The sequence below is a fragment of the Notolepis coatsorum genome (assembly GCF_963971535.1).
Source record: "Notolepis coatsorum genome assembly, chromosome: 7".
NCBI classification, from domain to species: domain Eukaryota; kingdom Metazoa; phylum Chordata; class Actinopteri; order Aulopiformes; family Paralepididae; genus Notolepis; species Notolepis coatsorum.
Genome location: NC_140171.1, coordinates 129,036,922 through 129,060,567, shown reverse-complemented (window position 1 = coordinate 129,060,567; position 23,646 = coordinate 129,036,922). Strand labels below are relative to the sequence as shown.

The 23,646-nt window shown below is 48.7% G+C and overlaps 2 protein-coding genes across 2 annotated transcripts in view; both read right to left on the bottom strand.

Moving 5' to 3' along the window:
* The window catches only part of LOC311232183 (myosin-10), a 91,524-nt gene extending 90,886 nt beyond the window's left edge, over positions 1–638 (bottom strand). Inside the window, exon 1 of the mRNA XM_084318881.1 lies at positions 626–638. The gene's annotated coding sequence lies outside the window, so the exon portion shown is untranslated. The remainder of the gene's footprint in view (positions 1–625) is intronic.
* The window catches only part of LOC311231764 (myosin-10-like), a gene marked incomplete at its 3' end in the record, with an annotated part of 144,919 nt that overhangs the window by 7,468 nt on the left and 113,805 nt on the right, over positions 1–23,646 (bottom strand). The window contains exons 5-6 of the mRNA XM_084318387.1: positions 5,656–5,758; positions 2,710–2,739 (exon numbers count right to left, since the gene is read on the bottom strand). Coding sequence (XP_084174513.1) covers positions 2,710–2,739; positions 5,656–5,758 — 133 coding nt within the window. The remainder of the gene's footprint in view (positions 1–2,709; positions 2,740–5,655; positions 5,759–23,646) is intronic.

The following is a 23,646-nucleotide window of genomic DNA, read 5'->3' as shown; positions in this document are numbered from 1 at the left end:
GAAAGGCTGCTGGAGGTTTTGGACCTCTCTCACCTCATCCTACCTCTCTCGGCTCTCCGTCTCTGCTCCAGTGGTTAGGTGAGGATTCACAGTAAAATACTGCTATTTGTGCAGGAACTGCTCTCTATGGCAGCTCTCCAGCCAGAACCACCAGAGGCAGAGTTGGATACAGGGGAGTGTGTTATAATTTGTGAAGTGCTGACAGGGGGTCTTGCTTAATGTGCACAGTGGAACATATCACTGTGGAACATATCACCGTGGAACATGTCATAAACGCACAGTCGCGGTGTAAAAGTACACAGCTGCCCTCCGTCAGCTCAGATGTAGGAGGTCATTGGTTTTTATTAGCGGTAAAACGTTGTCTCGTATTCAGGACAAGATGTTTCCCATAGAGTTGCAACTTCATTGTGAAATATTTGAAAGCAGAGCCTACAGACAAGAGCAAGAAGAACATTGTAAAAAGTACATGTCATGCGACGGGGCTGGATGGAGGATAGTGAGAGAGAGAGAGAGAGAGAGAGAGAGAGAGAGAGAGAGAGAGAGAGAGAGAGAGAGAGAGAGAGAGAGATTGAGAGAGAGAGAGAGAGAGAGAGAGAGAGAGGTACGTGAACTACATTCTACTCACATAGAACAGGGCTCCACTCTGTAATCAATGGGCAGATTCAAATGTTATTATGGAAACAGATAGGGTTTATTAATATAGTGTGTTAATGGGTCATGACACTAGGAACAACAACAACAACAACAACACACACAAAACAAATATTCAGAGTGCAACCCAAAATGACAAAAACAATTACAGGTATATTATCGACTAGACAAGATTATGTTTCTGAGCTAAAAGGGTTCATGCGGAAGTCAGGAAGTGAGTAGTACAGTATACGCCGTTGCTCAGTTGGCCTGCACAGTACGCCGCTGCGGCATAAAGCAAGCGATTGGATGACAGGGTGACTGACGGGTGTGTTAGTGAGCTCTACTCCAATCAGCAGACTATCTGCCGCTGCAGACTCCGCCCACTAATAACTTCATTATCCCTTTCACTACCACACTACCAAGGGGTTAACCCTTTTCACTGCGACACTAGAGAAGGTTAACCATCTCACTGCCACACGACGAGTGAAATGGTTAACCTTCTGTCGTGTGGTTGTGAGAGTGTTAAATCGTGGTGACCGTGTATTACTTGTGCCTCGAGGGATTTCACGAGTCGCTCTCATCGTCTTTTAAAATCAAAGTACTACAGGCTATAGCTACGGACGGCCGTCTGAAAATGCAAATAGCTTTGTTGTCTAAATTTAATTATTAGATTACTATAACTTACTTTATTAGTTAATTATAATGTTTACACTGTTTATTTTTATTATAATTTTATTGTCTATATTTATGTCTTTCTACTATTACCATGCCCATACCTGTACCACCCCCACCCCCCCCCCCCCCCCCCCCGCAATGCTGCTTTGGCGCCCGAATTTCCCCAAGGGGATCAATACAGGAATATCTTATCTTGATCCTATCTTCATTATAAGAATGAAGACGACAAAGATCATCAACAAAGATGCCGCCATCATCTCCTTCACAATGGCATTACACTGAGCTGACATCTTTCTCACGCTTTTTTGTCACTGTATTGGTGGAAGACGGCTTGCTTTTATACAACACCACATGTCTGCCGAAGTTTCACTTTCTTATCTCTTGACAAAAGCAAGATCATGTATGTGACTACGGAGAGTGCATCAAACATCTACAAGTGCATTTCACAGTGCGGCAAAAAAGAATTTGTCTACTTTTTCTCCCATTTTAAATTTTTCTCTCATCCCAATTTCGTATCATCCAATTCTACCCTCCCCTGTCTCGAACGCTGTTAGGCCATGCCTCCCACAAGCCGGCTGCAATGTGGACTAAGTCATACATAGCACGAGTCCCCTCCGGTACTTGAGGTAACAGCCGTCGCATCTTTTCACCTGCACAGCGCGATCTCTCAGCGGCGGGGGTCTGCGTTTGGAGGGCACGCCGCCCCCGTCGCTTCCTGATTCTACTGCGCAGGCGCACCAACCGACCTGTAGGAGTCGCTGTCCACAACGTCCGATCCCCACCCATCAGCTTCCCACCCCCTAATACGGCCAATGTGTATTAGTATGAACGACCAGCCAAGCTGATAGCAATGTGGAGAGCTGGGCTCGAACCCAGCGTCTCCTGCATTGGTGGTGAGCGCCTTGCCCACTGCACCACCTAGCCGCCCTACAGTGCGGCACATTTGACTGCATTAACCCTTTCACTACCATCTGTAGTGTGGTAGTGAAAGGGTTAACCTTTTGTAGTGTGGTAGTGAAAGGGTTAACCCTTTGTCATGTGGCAGTGAAAGGTTTAACCTTCTGTGTTGACGCAGTGAAAGGGTTAACCCTTTGGTAGTGTGGTAGTGAAAGGGTTAAGAAAAATGGGGAAAGCATTCAAATGGGGACGAAAAAAATGGTAGAAAAAAATGTCATGCCAATTTCTTTCTTTAATTTACTATTTTGCCCGTGACAGAAAGAGAGACGAATCCCAAATGTCTAGTTTAAGGTTTGAAACCAACGACACAAACCCCCTAGATGGGGCTGACATACCCTTTGTGGGCCCAAGCTATTGAGAAAGTAGGTTTGTGTTAAAAAGCAGAAGGTTAGTGTAGTTCATGCACATGGACAGGGTGGAGATAAGAAAAGCATAAAGACTTGCCTGTAGTTTCACTGGTTTAGGCGACTCCGGCTGTTTGTTACAAATAAAACAACAAATGCAAATCGTTAGAGGGATGTTTGCGCACAAAATGTGGTGCACGAGCCACGGCGCCCCCTGCAGGCGCTGTTGGGTACTGTTACTGTACATGTTTGTGTTTTCAATTGTGCCCATAGATATATATATATAACTAGATGGTGCAAGGCGGTGTCTCCAGCGTAGTTCACCGGCGGCCATCTTGTCACAGGCAGCACGCCCACTCATAACATGAATGTCTATGGTGCATGTACTATTAAAATAACCATAGCTTGCTAAATTTTCAACCGATTTACAAACGGTTTGGTTTATTACAAACGTTATTAACGTGGCTATGATTCAGGATGCTTGGTCACGTTGAAATTATTTTCATATAAAAGTCATATATAAGTATGCAGAATGATAACTACATCGCTGACATTTATAACAAACCAAACCGTTTGAAAATTGGTTGACAATTTAGCAAGCTATGGTTATTTCAATAGTACATGCACCATAGACATTCATGTTATGAGTGGGCGTGCTGCCTGTGGCAAGATGGCCACCATGTGGCAACGTCGGTCTCCATTGGCCATCAGCGCGGGTGAGTCATCTAGCCTTTATATATGTCTATGATTGTGCCTATATCTATAACAGCGTTTCATTAGGCTTCATGCCGATTCACATGCTTCACTTGTTATGCTACGGCCAAATATCGGTGACTTGCAATATCCAGACTGGTTAATAAGTACTAAGTACGTTAAGTAAGTACAATAATCAATGCCCTGTGCTTTTACCAACCATGGGGATTCTACAGCAACATGTGACCTGGTTGTGACCTCATGACAAGGCTCAGTCCTCAGAGAGTTCCCACTTCTCACCCATGCAATAACCCCCATTGATTTCCCCTAGTAATCATTACTCCAATTACAGTGTCCAGCTGATGTTAGGGTTAATCCTCTATATATTATAAATACCACTGGATTACGGCTGGTGGGGGAGGGATGGGGGGGTCGCATGGTCTCGGAGGGATGGGGGGGTGGGGGTGGAGGGGTATTAACACTTTGCCCGCCGGGCATTGTACCCATCATTGTACCCTCTCTGCCAGCGCTATAAGTCTATGGAGTGGCTCACCTTCTTTGCAGGGCTATAACTTTTTTAATTGTATTGCTATATTGACATTACTATGGCCCATTCAACATCGATTATCTATCGTTCAGGATGTGGGAACGTTATACTTTTTCATTCATACATTCATAAAAAAAATACCGTCTAGAATATAAGTATGTTTTTATCGTTTTCTGCAGTAATTCCTAGAACGTGAGTTATAGGCCTACACGCATATATAGATTATCGATTGCCGTTTCTTCCCTAGACACGCTATATTAAAAAATTCAAATGTATATGATCCGTATAGTTATGCTTCATCATGCGTGGAGGAAAGGGGGGGGGGGTCGTTTATAATTCCCCGATCATCAGTAAATGCTTTATGTAGGTTGGGTTGATTTATTGATCGGATGGTTTGTAAATAAAGAAATGTATAACGTTAGTGTCCTCTTACGTCGTCAAAGAGACTGGCGGTGAAAGATCCCAAGTATAGGACGTCGATCGCCTAGGTCCATTTCCGGTTTGTATGTCGCAATAAACGCCAAAATCATATAGATTATTAAGTTTATAAAGCGATCCATTATGTACATTGTGTCTGTCGGGAGTCATGCAACAATATCTGACGGCCGGATGAATTTAATCGACGCACAGCCCCCATATCCTGTTTGCCAGTGTAACTCGCCCGACCATCCACCAGGCGGCGGTATTGAGCCGTCGTTGCCTTCACCTTTAGGGTCCAGCTGGAGCGTCGCGGGTGTATATATGAATTATGAATGCCATGGCGAAAAAATTAAATATTGATCTCAATAACGCTGTACAGTGAGGTCTGGCGGTCAAAGCATGGCGGGCAATATCGCTTTAAATCGTTTTTGGCTGGGAATGTGTTAACTAGGGATGAGTTAGAATCTTTGAATTTTCGAATAGTTGTGCCAGTCTCCACAATTGATTTTCATGTCAGAGTCGAAAAAAAAATATATATAATAATAATATTTTATTTAAATTTTGTTTATACATTTTTATATTTAGAGGCAGCCTAATTTTCATAGCCTAATTGATCTAAAAGATCCACATGCTACTGTTTCTGTTTGTTTATTAACTCAATCTCCGCCAACTACGTATATATATACGTGTTTGCTTGCCATGCGTTGAACGGCAATCACGTATACGTTATTAGATCGTTTGCTCTTTTTCCTTTGATCCCCGCGCTACAGACTCGCCGGAAGCGATCTGAATCACTTTGGCACAGCCACATACGCTTGAACTGCAATGTCGATCGAATATCACCAGATGGCAGTATCGTCTACCATTTGAACTCTTTTCTTTTTTTTTTTATTATGTTTTTGGTAGATTTTTATTGGTTTTTACTACCGGGCAGTCCGGTAGAGAGAGAGAGAGAGGAAGAATGGGAGACATTCGGTAAAGAACGCAGAGTCCTGGAATCGAACCCGGGTCGGCCGTGCCGCGATGCAGCGTGTTACGTGGTTCGCCACTTGTTTATTATTATTATTAATTTCTCCCCTTTGGGCAGATTTTGTTTACCTTTCTGTCATATCTGGATGTCTAATGTACGTCATTTCAATTATGTAATTAATCTGTGTCTGACCAGACCTCTTGGTCACTTTCTGGTCAGACGCTTGTGTGTACACATGTGTGTCTCTCTATAAACTGATCTCTGTGGAAGCACAGATATTAAACCATGTTCTATGTTTTTATAAACAAATGACTCGATCTAATTTCTACAGTTCACTGTCGATGGCTCATTTTAAATATTCCACAACAGGCCACAACAGAGTTTGCTAAACAAGGTATACGAGACAGGAGACTCACAGGACCATTGTGGTCCTTCCGTCCTTTGTGGGAGGAAGCCACGTGGGCCAGGTACTGGATGACCTTCTTTGTGTTCTCTGTCTTGCCGGCTCCTGATTCACCTCTGAGACAACGGAGAGAAGAAAACACAAAATACATGCATAAAATATCAACACATGTAGGCATGTCCCCGTGACCCCCAAGACAGAGACATCATTAAAACATGTACTGTAGGCATGTCCCCATGACCCCCAAGACAGAGACATCATTAAAACATGTACTGTACTGTAGGCATGTCCCCAAGACAGAGACATCATTAAAGACATGTAGTAGGCATGACCCCCAAGACAGAGACATCATTAAAGACATGACTGTTCCCATGACCCCCAAGACAGAGACATCATTAAAACATGTACTGTAGGCATGTCCCCATGACCCCCAAGACAGAGACATCATTAAAACATGTACTGTACTGTAGGCATGTCCCCAAGACAGAGACATCATTAAAGACATGTAGTAGGCATGACCCCCAAGACAGAGACATCATTAAAGACATGACTGTTCCCATGTCCCCAAGACAGAGACATCATTAAAGACATGTAGTAGGCATGACCCCCAAGACAGAGACATCATTAAAGACATGTCCCCATGACCCCCAAGACAGAGACATCGTTAAATACATGTAGGCATGTCCCCAAGATCATTAAATAGGTATTATAATAACTACATATTTGCAATATCCAACTATATCCATAAAGCCTGGAACAGAAGGAAACAAGTAAGTTACTGTATACACAGTAGGGGGATCATCATTCTGTCTGTATCCAAGTATATGTATCAAACCTCTTTCTCTCTCTCTCTCCCTCTAGCTCCCACTCTCTCTCTCTCTCTCTCTCTCTCTCTCTCTCTCTCTCTCTCTCTCTCTCTCTCTAGCTCTCAATTCAATTCAATTCTCAATTCAAATGGGCTTTATTGACTGTAGATACACTGTAGATACACTGTAGATACACTGTAGATACACTGTAGATACACTACAGATACACTACAGATGCACTGTAGATACACTGTAGATACACTGTAGATACACTGTAGATACACTACAGATACACTACAAATACACTACAGATACACTACAGATACACTACAGATGCACTGTAGATACACTGTAGATACACTGTAGATACACTGTAGATACACTACAGATACACTACAAATACACTACAGATACACTACAGATACACTACAGATGCACTGTAGATACACTGTAGATACACTACAGATACACTACAAATACACTACAGATACACTACAGATGCACTGTAGATACACTGTAGATACACTACAGATACACTACAAATACACTACAAATACACTACAGATACACTACAGATGCACTGTAGATACACTGTAGATACACTACAGATGCACTGTAGATACACTGTAGATACACTGTAGATACACTACAGATGCACTGTAGATACACTGTAGATACACTACAGATGCACTGTAGATACACTGTAGATACACTGTAGATACACTGTAGATACACTGTAGATGCACTGTAGATACACTGTAGATACACTGTAGATACACTGTAGGTACTGCATGACTGTGAAGCTGAGACCAGCCTCCTTGTTTACCTCCCCAGTCCTTGCAGATATAAAAGTAGTGGACCACTTCTGCATGAAGCAGGATGTTTTACTGGAAGATTATAGCAGCTGTGAGCTGAGAAGACAGATAACCTTGTGGCCAAAGGTCTCTCCCTGCCCTCCTCTCTAACCCTTTCACTATCACACTACAGACGGTTAACCGTCTGTAGTGTGGTAGTGAAAGGGTTAACCGTCTGTAGTGTGGTAGTGAAAGGTTAACCGTCTGTAGTGTGGTAGTGAAAGGGTTAACCGTCTGTAGTGTGGTAGTGAAAGGTTAACCGTCTGTAGTGTGGTAGTGAAAGGGTTAACCGTCTGTAGTGTGGTAGTGAAAGGTTAACCGTCTGTAGTGTGGTAGTGAAAGGGTTAACCGTCTGTAGTGTGGTAGTGAAAGGTTAACCGTCTGTAGTGTGGTAGTGAAAGATTAACCTTCTGTATTGTCACTGTGAAAGGGTTAACCATTTGGTAGTGTGGTAGTGAAAGGGTTAAACACAACAAATTAAAATGAAAATAAACCGAGTTGGCTTCAATCGTATGAGGGAGCGTTTCTGGTGCATCCTCTCTATGCTGTTTATTTTCCGAGGTTGGTCTAGTGTGGTGGTGGACTGTACAGGTCTAGTGTAGGGATGGGCATTTTTAAGAAGAATCCAGATTGATTAATCGCATGCTATACTCGAGTGATCGTGTATTACTCGAAAAGGGAAAAAAAACGCAAAAAATAAATAAAATAAAAATATTTTAGATTTATTTTTTTAGATTAATTTTTTTTTTAATTTAGTTCATTCACGTATATGTTTAAGGAAACCAACAAACAGTTATAATCTTACACATACATGTGAAACAAATATGTAATTTTTTCTTTTCTTTTTAATAATATAATTTTTTTTCTCATAAAGATTATTAATAATTTTATCGATTAATCGATTACTCACGCCCATCCCTAGTCTAGTGTGGTGGTGGACTGTACAGGTCTAGTGTGGTGGTGGACTGTACAGGTCTAGTGTGGTGGTGGACTGTACAGGTCTAGTGTGGTACAGCGATAAGAGAAACATATTGAAATCCTTGCAAAACTCCAAGCCATGCAGAATATCTGAGGTGAGACACTTTAGATTCAGAGCATGCCTGAGGTTTTACAGCAGGGACTCATTTATGCTCCCTAAGTGTGCACAAAACAGTGTCTTCCTTTCAGCAAGTGGTGAACAGAACGAGGTGGCTGAGTCTGGGTGAGTGGTGTGTCTGAGCCTGGGTGAGTGGTGTGTCTGAGCCTGGGTGAGTGGTGTGTCTGAGCCTGGGTGAGTGGTGTGTCTGAGTCTGGGTGAGTGGTGTGTCTGAGCCTGGGTGAGTGGTGTGTCTGAGCCTGGGTGAGTGGTGTGTCTGAGTCTGGGTGAGTGGTGTGTCTGAGCCTGGGTGAGTGGTGTGTCTGAGTCTGGGTGAGTGGTGTGTCTGAGCCTGGGTGAGTGGTGTGTCTGAGTCTGGGTGAGTGGTGTGTCTGAGCCTGGGTGAGTGGTGTGTCTGAGTCTGGGTGAGTGGTGTGTCTGAGTCTGGGTGAGTGGTGTGTCTGAGTCTGGGTGAGTGGTGTGTCTGAGCCTGGGTGAGTGGTGTGTCTGAGTCTGGGTGAGTGGTGTGTCTGAGTCTGGGTGAGTGGTGTGTCTGAGTCTGGGTGAGTGGTGAGTGGTGTGTCTGAGTCTGGGTGAGTGGTGTGTCTGAGTCTGGGTGAGTGGTGTGTCTGAGTCTGGGTGAGTGGTGTGTCTGAGCCTGGGTGAGTGGTGTGTCTGAGTCTGGGTGAGTGGTGTGTCTGAGTCTGGGTGAGTGGTGTGTCTGAGTCTGGGTGAGTGGTGAGTGGTGTGTCTGAGTCTGGGTGAGTGGTGTGTCTGAGTCTGGGTGAGTGGTGTGAATGTGTGTGTATTAGTGCTGTCAAACGATTAAAATATTTAACTCGATTAATCGCATGATTGTCCATAGTTAACTCGCGATTAATCGCAAATTAATCGCTTTTTTTTTTAAATTTTTTTTTATACCTTAAACAGATCTTTTTCAAGTTCCAAGTTTTAATACTCTTATCAACATGCGAGTCAACAAATGCTTGCTTTGTGCAGCCATTTAACACAAAAAGATGACCTTCATGCATTGCAAATTTGCATCAAATTCAAAACAGAGTGATGCACAAAATAACTTAAAAGAAAAGAATAATTTAAAACAATGAATAAAGTGTGCATGAAATAATAGGGGAAAGAAAACGTTAGGAACTTGTTACATTCACCCACACAAGGGCTGATTAATCACACACACCCCTCTCTCCCTCACACACACACTCTCCCAGCTCTTTTTCTCTTTTGCCCCTTCCTCATCTCTCTCACCCCCCTCTCTCTCTATATCTCACACACACACACACACACACACACACACACACACACACACACACACACACACACACACACACACACACACACACACACACACACACACACACACACACACACACACACTTCAGAAACAAACATAGTATCAATGAGAGCATCAATAATACACCTGAGTGAAGTCTAGTAAAAAAAAAAAAAAAAACATTTTTCTTTTTTTTTTTAGTTAATCTTGAGTTAAAAGAATTAGTGGCATTAATAGAATCGGGAGTTAACGCGATATTAACGCGATATATTTGACAGCCTTAGTGTGTATGTGTGTACATGTGTGTGTACTGTATGTGTGTGTATGTGTGTAACGGAACATAGGCCAATCTCGATTACTCTCTTTCTCTCTGGCCAAATTCAGCCACGCCCCATTTTTCGTGACATCCGTTTTTTTTAACTCAACACCGTTTTATTTGACGTCGGAAGGTAGGTGATGTGAAACTATACTTATTTTAGAGTATATACAGTATACCAGGGGAGGCTGGGGGCAGGAGTGACACCACCAGGGGAGGCTGGGGGCAGGAGTGACACACCACCAGGGGAGGCTGGGGGCAGGAGTGACACACCACCAGGGGAGGCTGGGGGCAGGAGTGACACACCACCAGGGGAGGCTGGGGGCAGGAGTGACACCACCAGGGGAGGCTGGGGGCAGGAGTGACACCACCACCAGGGGAGGCTGGGGGCAGGAGTGACACCACCAGGGGAGGCTGGGGGCAGGAGTGACACCACCACCAGGGGAGGCTGGGGGCAGGAGTGACACCACCACCAGGGGAGGCTGGGGGCAGGAGTGACACCACCAGGGGAGGCTGGGGGCAGGAGTGACACACCACCAGGGGAGGCTGGGGGCAGGAGTGACACCACCACCAGAGGAGGCTGGGGGCAGGAGTGACACCACCAGGGGAGGCTGGGGGCAGGAGTGACACCACCACCAGGGGGGGCTGGGGGCAGGAATGACACCACCACCAGGGGAGGCTGGGGGCAGGAGTGACACCACCAGGGGAGGCTGGGGGCAGGAGTGACACCACCAGGGGAGGCTGGGGGCAGGAGTGACACTACCACCAGGGGGGGCTGGGGGCAGGAGTGACACCACCAGGGGAGGCTGGGGGCAGGAGTGACACCACCAGGGGAGGCTGGGGGCAGGAGTGACACTACCACCAGGGGGGGCTGGGGGCAGGAGTGACACCACCAGGGGAGGCTGTGTGCACCACAGACCCCTGTGTCTCTCGCTTGACTCACCAGAAGTGTCAGAACACATAGTAGCATACTACAAGAACCTAGGCGTCCACAAAGACGACTTCAAACTGGAATAGGTAACTACAGATGAGGTACTCAAAAAAACTGAGCGCCCTCCAACTGAACAAGGCCACTGGCCAGGACAACATCCCCTCCAAATTCCTCAGAGACTCAGCAGCCGCCATCACCCCAGTCATCACACACATAATAAACCTCTCCATAAAACAGGGACACGTCACCAAGGACTTCAAAATTGCGAGAGTAACACCCCTGCACAAAAAGGGCAGCAAATTAGACCCAGGCAACTACCGCCCTGTTTCTATCCTTACATCCATCTCGAAAGTCATGGAGAAAATAGTATACGAACAGGTCGAAAAGTACCTTGCGGAAAAAAATCTAATCTACGAATTCCAATCTGGCTTCAGAACATCCCACTCCACTGACACATGCCTTCTCTATTTGAACGACCACATAAAGCAAGAGGTGGACACGGGCAAATACTGCGGCATGGTCATGCTGGACCTACAAAAGGCCTTCGACACTGTCAATCACACCATTCTGATTGACAAGCTAAAAGCAATTGGTTTTGATAGTTTATTAGTGAGCTGGATACAATCCTACCTGGAGGGGAGAGAACAGATGGTGGAGGTAAACGGTACCCTATCCCCCCCCTCACAGTGAACTGTGGTGTTCCACAAGGAAGCATACTAGGACCGCTACTGTTCCTAATTTATGCAAATTACATGTCGTCAACTTGTGACTGCAACTTGTTCCTGTTTGCGGACGACTCAGCCCTGCTGGTCTCTGACAAGAACAAGTTACAGGTTGAAAAAACCCTCAGCTCGGAACTAGGCAAAATCTGCATATGGCTCGCCGACAACAAAATATCATTACACATGGGCAAAACAGAGTCCATTCTCTTCGGTTCAAATAACAAACTCAGCAAGACCGACGGCTTCTCAGTTACAGTGGGTGACAATATTGTCACAAGGAAAGATGAAATTACCTATCTGGGTTCCATCCTAGAGACTAATCTTTCCTGTGACAAAATGGCATCCAATGTAATAAAAAAAAGTCAACCAACGAACTCCATTCTTGTACCGGATCTCCTCTCTGGTAAACAAGAATACCCTGAAGACTCTGGCAGGAGCACTCATTCAAGGGTACTACGACTATGCTTGCACCTCATGGTACCAAAGCACCTCAAAGGCACTAAAAACCAAATTACAAACATCTCAAAACAAACTAGTCAGACTACTGCTTGACCTGACTCCTAGAACCCACCTCACCCCTGCCCACTTTGACAACCTAGGATGGCTTAGAGTAGACGACAGAGTACAACAACTTGCAATGGGCCTGGTCTACAAGATACACTACACGACTAAGGTACCCATGTACATGTCAAAATACTTCCCAAAGGTCAGTGAATACCACGATCACAACATCAGAGGTAGCTCCACAAATCATGTTAAACCCAGATTCAGCTCAAACAAGGGACTAAACACGTTTCACAATTATGCCACATCAATGTGGAACGCCCTACCCAAAGCTGTAAAGGAATGTGAATCACTACCCACTTTCAAAAACACTCTCAAAGAACACCTACGTCAGACTGCAATTCAAAACTGGCCCCTACAAATGTCCTAACCCAGTTGTACAGTAAAGACCAAGTATGGCTTTGTCAGTATTCCAATGTACAGTGTACAGTGTACAGTGTCCGTCCCCCCCTACCCCCCCCCCCCTCTGGTATGTCATAAATGTATAGATGTAGCAGTACTGTCTATCTGTATGTCGTGTGTGTCATATGATGAATTGAAAATGGGGGACCCTGATGTAAACAAGATGAAAGTCTTTCTCTGGTCTGCATCCCCTTAACAATTGTATGTATTGAGCTGTACTGTATTGTACCCATTCTGCAATCTGTTAATAAACTTTTCAATCAATCAATCAATCAGACCGCTCTTTTTCACAGAGACATTCTCTGTTTGGAATGACCGGAGGCCTGGGGGGACGTTTCTGCTTCCGATATCTTCTAAAGCGACATAATCGGCACTAAATGCGTTACGGTCTGTTTCGGTTTAATTTCCAAATTGAAACTAATAGGCGAGGCAGAGAGAAAATGCATTGGAGGAGGAGGAGGAGGAGGAGGAGGGGGAGGAAGAGGAGGCGGAGGAGACATGCGCAAGTAGGGGGAAATTAACTGTGGCCGTTACGCGATTAACACTAGACCTCTCATGTGTGTCGGGAATTATTCTGCCCCAAATAAGCATGTCCGGCTCCGCCAGTTTCTCGCGGCTATGGAAAAATTTACGGATGATTAAAAGAGCGCTCCCCTAGCTTCTCCCTCCCTCTCTCTGTACGTTCAATTAACGCTTAAGTAGCAAAACGTTGCACTATAAAAACTAACTGGATAGTTGATGATAATAAACATTAGCTGAAATATTCTAGCCATTCTCCCTTTCTGTGTGTGTGTGTGTGTGTGTGTGTGTGTGTGTGTGTGTGTGTGTGTGTGTGTGTGTGTGTGTGTGTGCACGCGTCCCATATCTGGTCTTTGGAAAGACCATATGATGTCAGAGGAGTTTGTATTTACTGAGGATTGCCAGATAATGTTGATATTTAAACATAAAAAAATTATAATACATAATAAATGTATACATGATCATGCAACATAAAAAAATTTACAACATTGTTGTAGGAACGGTTTGGGAGAGGGAGGTAGGGAGGGGTTTTAGATTGTGTGTTGTGAAGTTTAAACTTCAGAGAGAGAGAGTAAAGTACAGAAAAAAGGTACCGTTGGGTACTGGTATCGATTCCCAGGTAAAAAGAAACATTTCCAGGCTCGGTGTCCCGAACAGACCCACTGTGTAGGCCAGATGTAAGCCGCATTTTATAATAAACATCCGTTGGGCTGCTTTAAATATTTTTTATAATAATCGCAAATTGAATCGCAATCGAAATATCTGTCGCAATTAGATATTTTCCCAAAATCGTGCAGCCCTAGTCTACACCCTCCCCAGACTGACAGTAGGGCAGCATGTGGTAGTCTACACTCTCCCCAGACTGACAGTAGGGCAGCATACGGTAGTTTACACCCTCCTCAGACTGACAGTAGGGCAGCATGTGGTAGTCTACACCCTCCCCAGACTGACAGTAGGGCAGCATGTGGTAGTCTACACTCTCCCCAGACTGACAGTAGGGCAGCATGTTGTAGTCTACACCCTCCCCAGACCGTCAGTAGAGCAGCATGTGGTAGTCTACACCCTCCCCAGACTGACAGTAGGGCAGCATGTGGTAGTCTACACCCTCCCCAGACCGACAGTAGGGCAGCATGTGGTAGTCTACACCCTCCCCAGACTGACAGTAGGGCAGCATGTGGTAGTCTACACCCTCCCCAGACCGACAGTAGGGCAGCATGTGGTAGTCTACACCCTCCCCAGACCGACAGTAGGGCAGCATGTGGTAGTCTACACCTTCCCCAGACCGACAGTAGGGCAGCATGTGGTAGTCTACACCCTCCCCAGACTGACAGTAGGGCAGCATGTGGTAGTCTACACCCTCCCCAGACTGACAGTAGGGCAGCATGTGGTAGTCTACACCCTTCCCAGACTGACAGTAGGGCAGCATGTGGTAGTCTACACTCTCCCCAGACTGACAGTAGGGCAGCATGTTGTAGTCTACACCCTCCCCAGACCGTCAGTAGAGCAGCATGTGGTAGTCTACACCCTCCCCAGACTGACAGTAGGGCAGCATGTGGTAGTCTACACCCTCCCCAGACCGACAGTAGGGCAGCATGTGGTAGTCTACACCCTCCCCAGACTGACAGTAGGGCAGCATGTGGTAGTCTACACCCTCCCCAGACCGACAGTAGGGCAGCATGTGGTACTGTGGTACTTGTGGTAGTCTACACCCTCCCCAGACTGACAGTAGGGCAGCATGTGGTAGTCTACACCCTCCCCAGACCGACATTAGGGCAGCATGTGGTAGTCTACACCCTCCCCAGACTGACAGTAGGGCAGCATGTGGTAGTCTACACCCTCCCCAGACTGACAGTAGGGCAGCATGTGGTAGTCTACACCCTTCCCAGACTGACAGTAGGGCAGCATGTGGTAGTCTACACCCTCCCCAGACTGACAGTAGGGCAGCATGTTGTAGTCTACACCCTCCCCAGACTGACAGTAGGGCAGCATGTTGTAGTCTACACCCTCCCCAGACTGACAGTAGGGCAGCATGTTGTAGTCTACACCCTCCCCAGACTGACAGTAGGGCAGCATGTGGTAGTCTACACCCTCCCCAGACTGACAGTAGGGCAGCATGTTGTAGTCTACACCCTCCCCAGACTGACAGTAGGGCAGCATGTGGTAGTCTACACCCTCCCCAGACCGACAGTAGGGCAGCATGTGGTAGTCTACACCCTCCCCAGACTGACAGTAGGGCAGCATGTTGTAGTCTACACCCTCCCCAGACTGACAGTAGGGCAGCATGTGGTAGTCTATACCCTCCCCAGACCGACAGTAGGGCAGCATGTGGTAGTCTACACCCTCCCCAGACTGACAGTAGGGCAGCATGTGGTAGTCTACACCCTCCCCAGACCGACAGTAGGCCAGCATGTGGTAGTCTACACCCTCCCCAGACTGACAGTAGGGCAGCATGTGGTAGTCTACACCCTCCCCAGACCGACAGTAGGGCAGCATGTGGTAGTCTACACCCTCCCCAGACCGACAGTAGGGCAGCATGTGGTAGTCTACACCCTCCCCAGACTGACAGTAGGGCAGCATGTGGTAGTCTACACCCTCCCCAGACTGACAGTAGGGCAGCATGTGGTAGTCTACACCCTCCCCAGACCGACAGTAGGGCAGCATGTGGTAGTCTACACCCTCCCCAGACTGACAGTAGGGCAGCATGTGGTAGTCTACACCCTCCCCAGACTGACAGTAGGCAGCATGTGGTAGTCTACACCCTCCCCAGACTGACAGTAGGGCAGCATGTGGTAGTCTACACCCTCCCCAGACTGACAGTAGGGCAACATGTGGTAGTCTACACCCTCCCCAGACTGACAGTAGGGCAGCATGTGGTAGTCTACACCCTCCCCAGACCGACAGTAGGGCAGCATGTGGTAGTCTACACCCTCCCCAGACGACAGTAGGGCAGCATGTTGTAGTCTACACCCTCCCCAGACTGACAGTAGGGCAGCATGTGGTAGTCTATACCCTCCCCAGACCGACAGTAGGGCAGCATGTGGTAGTCTACACCCTCCCCAGACTGACAGTAGGACAGCATGTGGTAGTCTACACCCTCCCCAGACCGACAGTAGGCCAGCATGTGGTAGTCTACACCCTCCCCAGACTGACAGTAGGGCAGCATGTGGTAGTCTACACCCTCCCCAGACCGACAGTAGGGCAGCATGTGGTAGTCTACACCCTCCCCAGACCGACAGTAGGGCAGCATGTGGTAGTCTACACCCTCCCCAGACTGACAGTAGGGCAGCATGTGGTAGTCTACACCCTCCCCAGACTGACAGTAGGGCAGCATGTGGTAGTCTACACCCTCCCCAGACCGACAGTAGGGCAGCATGTGGTAGTCTACACCCTCCCCAGACTGACAGTAGGCTGCATGTGGTAGTCTACACCCTCCCCAGACTGACAGTAGGGCAGCATGTGGTAGTCTACACCCTCCCCAGACTGACAGTAGGGCAACATGTGGTAGTCTACACCCTCCCCAGACTGACAGTAGGGCAGCATGTGGTAGTCTACACCCTCCCCAGACTGACAGTAGGGCAGCATGTGGTAGTCTACACCCTCCCCAGACTGACAGTAGGGCAGCATGTGGTAGTCTACACCCTCCCCAGACTGACAGTAGGGCAGCATGTGGTAGTCTACACCCTCCCCAGACCGACAGTAGGGCAGCATGTGGTAGTCTACACCCTCCCCAGACCGACAGTAGGGCAGCATGTGGTAGTCTACACCCTCCCCAGACTGACAGTAGGGCAGCATGTGGTAGTCTACACCCTCCCCAGACTGACAGTAGGGCAGCATGTGGTAGTCTACACCCTCCCCAGACCGACAGTAGGGCAGCATGTGGTAGTCTACACCCTCCCCAGACTGACAGTAGGCTGCATGTGGTAGTCTACACCCTCCCCAGACTGACAGTAGGGCAGCATGTGGTAGTCTACACCCTCCCCAGACTGACAGTAGGGCAACATGTGGTAGTCTACACCCTCCCCAGACTGACAGTAGGGCAGCATGTGGTAGTCTACACCCTCCCCAGACTGACAGTAGGGCAGCATGTGGTAGTCTACACCCTCCCCAGACTGACAGTAGGGCAGCATGTGGTAGTCTACACCCTCCCCAGACCGACAGTAGGGCAGCTCAACGGAATTGGCTAAATTGGGGGATGGGAGCAAAGATAGAAAGGCAAAAATAAATAAATGAATAAAATAAAATAGGCTAATTAGCAAAACATATAGGCTACTCCTGTAAAACATCACACTACCTCTCACCCCAAATGCAGTGTAAATGGGAAAGGAAAACATTGGTGGGGAAGAAAAAACAGGACCTGGAGCTGTGAGTTTTTTTGTGTCTTTCTTTTCCCCCCAAAAAACTAAAACAAAAAACGATAGGTTATGTAGATAACCTAGTTATATTAGTATTGGCTGAGCGTCCCGCTCTGAGCCTTATGAGATATCCCTTATCTCCTATGATACCTATTGTATCTCCCACGAACAAAAACACATGCACCCCACCTGTATGGGGCCCCGCCCCCATGGTGGCACCGCCCATATAGCCGTGACTCTGGTCACCAAACACCCTTCCTCACCAAAACCCGTCCCAGGAAAAGATCCCTCAAGAGGGAACTCAGGGCCGCGCAGAGCGGGACGCTCAGCCAATACTAATATAACTAGGTTATCTACATAACCTATCGTTATATATCGTATTTGCTTCGCGTCCCGCTCTGAGCCTTATGAGATAATGGGGAAGAGCGGACGCGAGGCCCGACAAATGTACCCCCTGAGGACCCGTAAGCCCACATCAAGGGGTGCGGGGAGCCCTGTCACCCCATCCTTCCTAATGAAGGGGGGGGCGCAGTCAACTCCACCTGAATGCAAACAAGAGGGAACTAGAACCCCTTGAACACACCGTACAGGCGGAACCACGTGTGACCCAACACACTGTGGCCCATACCCATACACTCCTGCTACCCGACCAAAGGACGGGAAGCAGGAAAGGCCACAGACCCCAGAACCGCCTGGGAGACAGAACCCCCGGTCATGTCCATGAGGTAAAACCTTACAAAGGGGCCCGGGGAGGACCATGAAGCTGCAGCACAGATGTCCCCCACCGAGGCCCCACCCAGGAGAGCGGCAGAAGCAGCCACCCCACGAGTGGAGTGCGCCCTGACGCCCCCAGGGGGATCCTGCCCAGCCAACGTGTAGCAGAGGGTAATGCCCTCGCACAACCAATGGGACAGGCGCTGCTCCGACAGTGCCTTACCAGCACGAGCCCCACCGTAACAGACAAAGCTGGTCGGTAACCCTGAAGTCCTGAGTACGGCTGAGGTAAATCCCCAAGCACGGACTGGACATGACAGGTGAAGGCCCGCATCTAACTCACTAGTGGGTCTCAAACTCGCGGCCCGCGGGCCATTTGCGGCCCGCGGGATGATATTTTGCGGCCCCCTACTTGACGTCAAAGTGTAGTGTTAATGCGGCCCGCACGCAACTGTTTGCTGAGTCGTTGCGCGAGAGTTGGATGTTTTATGGGGCTGCGGCACTGCAGATATACCCTACTCCAATGATCCGCACGGACATTAGACGGTGTTGCACTCGCTACCCAGTCTGTAGCAGTCGCAGAGACTCTGGCTAGTAGTGACGTTCGAATGTTGTGATTTTCGATGCAAAATAAATATTCAACATTCTCTTTTGAGACTCCGCCTCAGAGACTCTTATCCTTTGGCACTTGGAACTTGCTGTACTTTGCTTGCAGGTCTGCAGCCATTATTGCTGGGTTATGAATAGCACCAACTTTAGCCACGGGACCGTTATCATGCTAAGCTAGCTGACCTAGCTTGTCTTCCCCGCAAGGTTTTCACATTGACATTTGATAACGTTAGTCAGCTAACGCTAGTCAGTAGCTACTTGACTTAAATACGATTCACCGTGGGTGCATTATTGTTGATAGACGGACAGAGTGTCAGGTCCTGGAGAAAGGACAGGCCATCATCTGATTTGATGTAACGTAGCTAACGCTAGCTTTTCAGCTAATGCTATAATAACACCAAGCAAAACACATCCCGTCCGAGCTCCCCGTCACACGCTCTGTCGGGGACAATGGAATTTAAGAAAGTGTATCTGCTGTTAAAATGACAAACAGCATCACACTTTAAAACACGTTCATTTTATAATCCTCACTCCGCAGGAGATAAATTACGTCATGGGATCGGAGGCTAGAATTGATGTGTATTGATTGATTGATTGATTGAAAACTGTATTAACAGATTGCAGAATGGGTACAATACAGTACAGCTCAATACACACAATTGTTAAGGGGATGCAGACCAGAGAAAGACTTTCGTCTTGTTTACATCAGGGTCCCCCATTTTCAATTCATCAGGACATATATGACATACAGATACCAAGTCCTCACTCAGTGGCAAGAAGCCATTCTCTCTCTCTGATGCATACATAATAAAATAATGTATGACTGAAGTGATGGAGGCCATGTTTGAAGGCAAACAAAAGCAAATCCCCCTCAGATCGCACAGCAACCAGAATAAACAGCTTTGTGATAGAATAAAAAAAATGCACAGTGCATTTCCATAGCTGTGGATGAGTCCACTGACACCACTGAGAAGCCTATGTTCTGAAGAACCGTTCATGTTCTGAAGAACTGTTCATGTTCTGAATTGTTATTGCTAAAGATTGAGACGATTGGATCAGTTGTACTTTTTTTTGGAATACTTGAAACCCTTTTTTTGTGGAATATTTGATGCGGCCCAGCCTCACCCAGACTCTACCTCCAGCGGCCCCCAGGTAAATTGAGTTTGAGACCCCTGCACTAGTGTGAGGAGGAGGACGAAACGCCTGAACCACAATATCCCGGGAGCGGAAGGAACTCCGGATATTCTTAGGCACGAAAACAGGATTAGGTCGCAGAGTGACACCGCAATCGGTCCGAAAAGACAGGCACGTACCGAGAGAGCACAGAGCTCACCTACGCGTTTAGCGGAAGTGACAGCCAGTAGGAACGCGGTCTTGAAGGACAGCTGTCCCAACGGCGCCTGCTCGAGCGGCTCAAACGGGGCCAAGGACAACCGACCGAGGACCAATTGAAGATCCCAAGTCGGAGCCAAGGAGCGTTGCACCGGCTTAACGCGTTGAGCGCCAAGCAGGAAACGCTTCACAAGAGGGTGGCTGAACAAGACATCCCCTCAAACCCCTCATGATAGGAGGATATAGCTGCTGCATATACCCTCACCGTCGAAGCCGACAGTCTATCAAGGAGAGACTGGAGGTAACTAAGGACAGCATCCAGGGGGCAGGAGACTGAGTCCCGGCCCCCCGCCTTACACCACACTTGGAACATACGTCATCTGCCCGCGTAAGCGCAACAGTGGAGGGAGCATGCGCATTCCAGATGGTAACACCATCAGGATCAAGAACCCGCGCCCCTCAACGTACCCGTCCCAACAACTGACCTAACAGATGTATGGGGAAGAATCCCTGGCGGCACGGCATCGGTCCCAGACCTGCCTGGCCATGTCCAGACGTAATCCTCACCCGTCAGGATGAGGACCACCCCGCGACAGTACCTCTGCACCCACATTCTCCCTGCCGGGGATGTGGGGAGCCCTCAGGCCGCGCAGATGGAGGACGCCCATAGCCAGCCGCCCGGCACCTGGTGCAGACAGGGGGAGCGTACTCCTCCCTGTCTGTCGATACACGACACTGACGTCGTATCGTCCGTCCTGATCAACACCATATGTGGACCAGAAGGACCGCTTTCAATACCAACACATTGAACGTAGCGCAGACCGGGCAGCATGGTTTGCCAGCTGCCCCCTACTGCGTTGGCCCGACGCGTCACCAGCGAGGGAGGCGTCGGTGAAAACGCGACGTGAGACAGCGCCGTAACCGTCCTAGGACGGAACCTCCCGAGCGTGTTGACAACACGCTCTGAGATGGATGCCCATAGCCCTCCAACCGTTGACTGGGAAGAGGAGTACTCTACATCCAGTCTACAGCAACCCCAGGCTGGTAGAGACCTGCCTGGTACGAGACCTGACGATCCACCTTGACCGCGAAGGACCAGAACGTCATCAGGGCAGAACACTCCGTAACCCCGGACGACGCAGAGGCCCCAGTGCGGCCTCCACGCACTTGGTGAAGATGCGGGGAGCCAGAGAAAACCGAACGGCAGCCTCTGGTACTCATACGCTAACCCTGCAAAGGAAGCGTAGGTAAGCCCTAGGATGGAAGATCGGGGATGCGCATACGCATCCTACAGGTCTATGGAGGAGAACCAGACCCCCACCTGACAGTGTTCAACAGGTAGGAGACGATCCAAAAAATGCTGAACCTTCCCATGGGACAGGTCCAGCCTGGGTCTTACACCCCTCCCTCCCGACTTCTCGGGCAGAGAACACCGGGAGGAGAACGCCACGACGATGGCTTGCTTCGTCCACAGAGATTGGATCTCGTTGACCAGAGCTGTCACTGCTGGAGACCCTGACAATAGGGTCTGTACCAAACCTGAAAACGGGTGGGGTTGTGTAAACACAAGTCCCCGCCTCAGCGTTCTCTCCATCCACCTCGACATATGGTACTGCCGTAGTCATATGTGACGACACTCCCAACGCACCCGCCGTCACGTGGCGCAGGTCCACCAGGAACTGTAGATAGTTGGCCCGGTCCCCCCGCTGTGCGTAGCCAAACCTGGAACCGTGCGAGGAGCGCGTTCCGTGTCGGAACACCTGACCCTGACACCACCCACGAGGCAATCGCACCCAAGGGGGAACCCCGACAGAAAGGGCCGGTCTGATACGGGGGGCTTCCGATGAAAAAAGCCCCCCCACTGAACACCCCTCCAGAACATGCTGAAGGAGTTGTTCTGCAGCCGGACATGCAAGGTGTAAGGCCCCCATGGGTTCCTACACACCGTAGCCCTGCAGTGATATTACTACCACCCCAAATCATGTGAGCTGCGACCACTTGCCAATATTTCAGGAGTGGGAGGCACCAACATGATACCTGGCCTTACGAAGGCGAGGCCGGGGAAGCCTGCACTGTGTGCCTCAAAAGGTTTCGAGCCCCCCTGCTAACAACACTTAAGTTGACAGACGTAACACCAGGCTCAACCAACACAGTTCAAGGTGTGGGAGCCGCTTGACAGCACAACATTCTCACGGACAGACCCAGGCTCAGCCATAAACTGGGTGTCAGCCCCTGTCCCCATGAGAAGCGAAAAGGGGGGGCCGCCCGCGCATCAACGAAGGCACGCGGCCCGCAGCCAAAGGAAACAATCAGAGCCCACTTCTTCCGCTGGTGTTGGGGAAGGGAGTGATCGGAGAGCGGGCTGAATTGGCTAAATTGGGGGATGGGAGCAAAGATAGAAAGGCAAAAATAAATAAATGAATAAAATAAAATAGGCTAATTAGCAAAACATATAGGCTACTCCTGTAAAACATCACACTACCTCCCCAGACTGACAGTAGGCAGCATGTGGTAGTCTACACCCTCCCCAGACTGACAGTAGGGCAGCATGTGGTAGTCTACACCCTCCCCAGACTGACAGTAGGGCAGCATGTGGTAGTCTACACCCTCCCCAGACTGACAGTAGGGCAGCATGTGGTAGTCTACACCCTCCCCAGACTGACAGTAGGGCAGCATGTGGTAGTCTACACCCTCCCCAGACCGACAGTAGGGCAGCTCAACGGAATTGGCTAAATTGGGGGATGGGAGCAAAGATAGAAAGGCAAAAATAAATAAATGAATAAAATAAAATAGGCTAATTAGCAAAACATATAGGCTACTCCTGTAAAACATCTACACCCTCCCCAGACTGACAGTAGGCAGCATGTGGTAGTCTACACCCTCCCCAGACTGACAGTAGGGCAGCATGTGGTAGTCTACACCCTCCCCAGACTGACAGTAGGGCAACATGTGGTAGTCTACACCCTCCCCAGACTGACAGTAGGGCAGCATGTGGTAGTCTACACCCTCCCCAGACTGACAGTAGGCTGCATGTGGTAGTCTACACCCTCCCCAGACTGACAGTAGGGCAGCATGTGGTAGTCTACACCCTCCCCAGACTGACAGTAGGGCAACATGTGGTAGTCTACACCCTCCCCAGCCTGACAGTAGGGCAGCATGTGGTAGTCTACACCCTCCCCAGACTGACAGTAGGGCAGCATGTGGTAGTCTACACCCTCCCCAGACTGACAGTAGGGCAGCATGTGGTAGTCTACACCCTCCCCAGACTGACAGTAGGGCAGCATGTGGTAGTCTACACCCTCCCCAGACCGACAGTAGGGCAGCATGTGGTAGTCTACACCCTCCCCAGACCGACAGTAGGGCAGCATGTGGTAGTCTACACCCTCCCCAGACTGACAGTAGGGCAGCATGTGGTAGTCTACACCCTCCCCAGACTGACAGTAGGGCAGCATGTGGTAGTCTACACCCTCCCCAGACCGACAGTAGGGCAGCATGTGGTAGTCTACACCCTCCCCAGACTGAC